The sequence below is a fragment of the Lactuca serriola genome, chromosome 4 (genome assembly GCF_051521515.1).
Source record: "Lactuca serriola cultivar US96UC23 chromosome 4, Lser_US96UC23_V15, whole genome shotgun sequence".
Lineage (NCBI taxonomy): Eukaryota > Viridiplantae > Streptophyta > Magnoliopsida > Asterales > Asteraceae > Lactuca > Lactuca serriola.
In genome coordinates this window covers 309,892,586-309,897,166 of record NC_136411.1, presented here as the reverse complement: position 1 = coordinate 309,897,166, position 4,581 = coordinate 309,892,586, and the positions used below count along the sequence as shown (strand labels likewise).

The 4,581-nt window shown below is 36.6% G+C and overlaps 1 protein-coding gene across 1 annotated transcript; it reads left to right on the top strand.

Moving 5' to 3' along the window:
• The first annotated feature begins 1,971 nt into the window (after positions 1-1,971).
• Positions 1,972-3,732, top strand: LOC145097279 (cytochrome P450 84A1-like). The gene is made up of 2 exons (XM_079034818.1): positions 1,972-2,923; positions 3,009-3,732. Exons 1-2 carry the CDS (start codon positions 2,027-2,029, stop codon positions 3,630-3,632), a joined length of 1,521 nt encoding a protein of 506 aa, XP_078890944.1. The 5' UTR covers positions 1,972-2,026; the 3' UTR covers positions 3,633-3,732.
• Positions 3,733-4,581: the final 849 nt, after the last annotated feature.

The following is a 4,581-nucleotide window of genomic DNA, read 5'->3' as shown; positions in this document are numbered from 1 at the left end:
AAACACAAGAAATCACACATAGCATACAAATGCACATAGATCTTCACAATTTTACTTGTATTCTCCCCCATAAATCATATGAAAACCGAAAATAGAGGGGTATAAACTCACCTTGAGTTTGTGGATTCAGTTTTTGAAGAAGATGTGGAAAGATGAAGTGATTTTTCGGCCCTAGCAACTCCCTTGAGTAGATCTCGAACTCAAGAAGATTTCACAAGTATGTATCTTGGAGTGATTCTTGGATGAAAACCTTCTTGAATGCCCTTAATCTCGAAAATTTTGAAGGAGGAATGAAGGTGTTCTTGAGAGGATTTGGAAGTGAATTAAGTGTGTGTGTGTGTGTGTGTTTGGTGATCCTCGGTCAAGAGTAGAAGAAGAGATGGGAGGGAGTGACGTGAGTTGACATGCATAGAGATATGAGAATGGTGCATGGATATCCTATGTACATTTATGAGGTGGCACCACAAATCTCAACCCTCATTTCATCTTTTCTTTTATTTTTTTTTTATTTTTTTTTTGTTTTACTTGGGTCGAAATGGGCTAAGGAAGGATGAAGGAATCACTTTGGCCCATTCTTTCCTTGGCTCGAGTTCATGAGGCCCATAAGGAAAACTTACGGCCCATTGGGCCCTTAGGGTAGCTAACGACCCAAATCTTTATATAAGAGAATGGATTTGAGTCCATCAAAGCTAATTGGATTTGTTATGGCCCAATAAGGCCTATTAAAGATAAACTAGTCCATTTTAGGCTTATAAGGCCCAAAAAGGTTAAGTCTCATGAGAGTGGGTCCAATGAGAGCCCATTTAAAAGTACTAAGCCCAAAATAGTCAAATTGGAAGCTTATTGGCCCATTAGGCCCAATAAGGAAATTCTAGTTCATATAGGACTTAAACCGGAATTTCTAGGGTTTTTCAACTTTACTTGATGAATCTAGGTTTGAATGTGTTTCCATAGGTTGAACATCAAGCATAACATGAATTAGGGTTACGAGTTTACAATAGATAATGTTCCAAGAGTACAGAATTTCCTAGCTAGAATGCTATTTGTGACATCTGTGCCTAATAGATACTTTGATTTTTAATTATACTTAACTCAAGTAAGTTGAATAAATATTTTTGTTAATTATATGAATTTATTGTATTAACTTGAAGCATTTGAATAATAGAAAATATTTTTGGTTTCTAGACATAAATGTAAGTCATATCGAATAACAAACTTGAGGTAGGAAGATAAAAAATAAATCGAAATTTGCATGAGGAGAACAAAACTAAAACAGAATAATGAAATATTATTAAAAAAAACATGTGAGTGGTTGGTAAAGTAACCAATGGTTAAACTCAAATACTCTCTATTTTAATCTAATAATAAGTAATAACAATGTAAATATTTTACATCTTAACAAGTGGTACATAAAAGAGAATTATTTCTGACATGTCAGATTAATTTCCAAAATTACTTGTCTTTGTTCATTTATTATATTTAAAAAAGAATACTATACACTTGACGCAATTAGTGTAACAAGTTATCCAAAAATCCATTACCACCAAAATCAAAACAAATCTAAACATATTTACTCTTACAGTCTAAACATAATCATTAAAAAAAACTAAATTAAATAAACAATAACCTAAACAAATAATTCATCTCATATGATTACAAGAATGTAAAATTAATTCGTCGACCAAGTCACTTGTGCAGTAGCCAGCAACTAGCAACGTTATGCTGACATACAATTCTATCAGATCTAAGCCGAATAAAAAATCAAACTATATTTATGTGTAAATAATTGACCGGCACTCTACGTCTTTGTCTCAAGACAAAAGAATTAGTCAAACATTTCCTGTAATTCTCATTTTTAATATTTATAATAAATAAAATAAAAGAAAAAAAAATAGTAATATCCATACGACTTCCCACCTTTCAAACAGGGTGTGCCCGTTTAACTTGTATATAAACACCCCTTTATCTCACTCTTTAGGTAGCAACATTCATCCAGTTGCCACTTAAAACCTCCATTTGAATCAAAATGGAATCACTTCAAATCCCCATAGCATTCTACGCTATAATAGCTATCTTAACTTTCTTCTTTCTTTCATGGGTCCGCCGGAAACCACTCCCGCCGGGGCCAATGGGGTGGCCAATCATCGGCAACATGTTGATGATGGACCAACTTACCCACCGTGGCTTAGCCCGTTTGGCAGAAAAATACGGTGGTATCCTTCATCTAAAGATGGGTTTCAGCCACACCATTGCAGTGTCCTCGCCGGAGATGGCGAGGATAATACTTCAAGAAAAAGATAACATCTTTGCCAACCGTCCGGCAACCATCGCCATCACTTACCTGACTTACAACGGCGTAGATTTGGCTTTTGCTAATTATGGACCTTTCTGGCGACAAATGCGAAAGCTTTGTGTCATGAAGCTGTTCAGCCGGAAACGAGCGGAGTCATGGGACTCCGTCAGGGATGAGGTCGATACCATGGTGAAAGCAACCGCCATTAATTCCGGTACGCCGGTGAACTTGGGTGAGCTTGTTTTTGGGTTGACCCATGATATTATCTACCGAGCAGCTTTTGGGTCGATTTCACATGAAGGGAAAGAAGAGTTTATCAGAATCCTTCAAGAATACACCAAACTTTTTGGCGCATTCAATTTGGCTGACTTTATCCCGTTCCTCGGGTTTATTGATCCGGCGGGGTTGAACACTCGTTTACCGGCGGCCAGGGCGGCGTTGGACGGATTCATTGACAAAATCATCGACGAGCATTTGAGTAAAGGAAAGAAAACCGGCGATGAAGGTTTGGATAACGATATGGTTGATGAGATGTTGGCGTTTTACAGTGAGGAAGGAAAAGTCAACGAAGGTGGTGATTTGCAAAACGCCATTAACCTTACCCGAGATAACATCAAAGCCATAATCATGGTAAGTAATGAAACCATGAATACATTCTTTTTATAAATCATTATAACATTCCAAATTCTAAAAGTTAATCCAAAACTTTTTGTAGGATGTAATGTTCGGTGGAACTGAGACAGTGGCGTCCGCCATAGAATGGGCCATGACGGAGCTAATGCATACACCGGAGGCACTAAAGCGCGTGCAACAGGAGATGGCAAATGTCGTCGGACTTGACCGGCGCGTGGAGGAGTCTGACTTGGAGAAGCTGACGTACTTCAAATGCGTCATCAAGGAAACCCTCCGACTACACCCTCCGATCCCAGTTCTCCTCCACCAGTCTTCGGAGGCGACAGAAGTTTCTGGCTACCATATACCTAAAGGAACACGTGTCATGGTGAACGCGTATGCTATTAATCGTGATAAGAACTCTTGGGAAGATCCGGATACGTTTAACCCGTCACGTTTTTTACAAAACGGAGCTCCGGATTTTAGAGGAAGCAACTATGAGTTTCTGCCATTTGGTTCTGGTCGGAGGTCGTGTCCGGGGATGCAACTAGGGTTGTATGCGATGGAGATGGCGGTGGCCCACCTTTTGCATTGTTTCACGTGGGAATTGCCGGATGGAATGAAGCCAAGTGAAATCGACATGGGTGATGTGTTTGGACTCACAGCACCAAAAGCAATAAGATTGGTAGCAGTGCCAACTCCGCGTTTATTATGCCCATTGTATTGAAATGGTTTTATCATTTATATGTATTTATATGTAGGTTGCATACGGTTTCAAATTGTATAAGATTAAGATATATAATAACACGGAAATATTTTTCATATCATATATATGGTATCACCATAAGCCTTATTTGAACTCAATGGGATTGTATCGATCTTTATTTTTAAAATTCATAGGCTTAAGGCCGGTCCAAGAAAACTTGAAGCCCGGGGCAAAACACAAAAATGGGATTGTAGGGATTATATGGATCTTTATTGTATGGATCTTTATTTTTAAAATTCATAAAGATATGTGAAAACTCAGAAACGAACTATATATAAAAAGATATTTGCATCTTTAATATTCGGTAGTAAAAAAATGTCTCTATTTGTATGTTGTTTCATCCAACACACCTTTATTACAAAGATATACATCACCAAAACTTACCCTTCAACTTAAGGTTCATAGCTAAACTATACTTGTGAACTTAAGTTTCTATCAAAAACAAAGAAATAAAAAACTAAAAATGATTGATTTTTCCAAAAGATAACATGATACACAGTGTAGTAGATCATTGCACATTGCATAAATTGCCAACAAATACTAACGTCTACTTCTATCACATTTTTCTTTTTTCACTTACAGTGCTTTAAAAACCTCTTTCGCTATCATCTATAACAACATCATCATTAATTCATTAACATGCATACCTATAATCATAATTAAAAATACAAAAAACTTGCCTAAAATGAAAATGCATCAGATTCTTGTTCTAGGTTTGCACTTAAATTCAGCCAAAAGTGTAGTATGATCTGAATACCATTCACAATCAGAGAAGGTCGGATACTCCTTTGATTCTATACAACACAAAATTCTGAAGCTAAAAAAAAATTCATAAAAAAAATCGTATTTCAAACAAGAATAAAAATTTTCAAGAAGGCTATGATAAACTAGAACTTATAAAGACATATAA

What these genes read in the sequence shown, in the direction of transcription:
- LOC145097279 (XM_079034818.1), top strand. Translation starts at nt 2,027, where the DNA reads ATGGAATCACTTCAAATCCCCATAGCATTCTACGCTATAATAGCTATC. An exon ending in ACATCAAAGCCATAATCATG is followed by an intron (nt 2,924 to 3,008) that starts GTAAGTAATGAA and finishes AACTTTTTGTAG; the next exon opens with GATGTAATGTTCGGTGGAAC.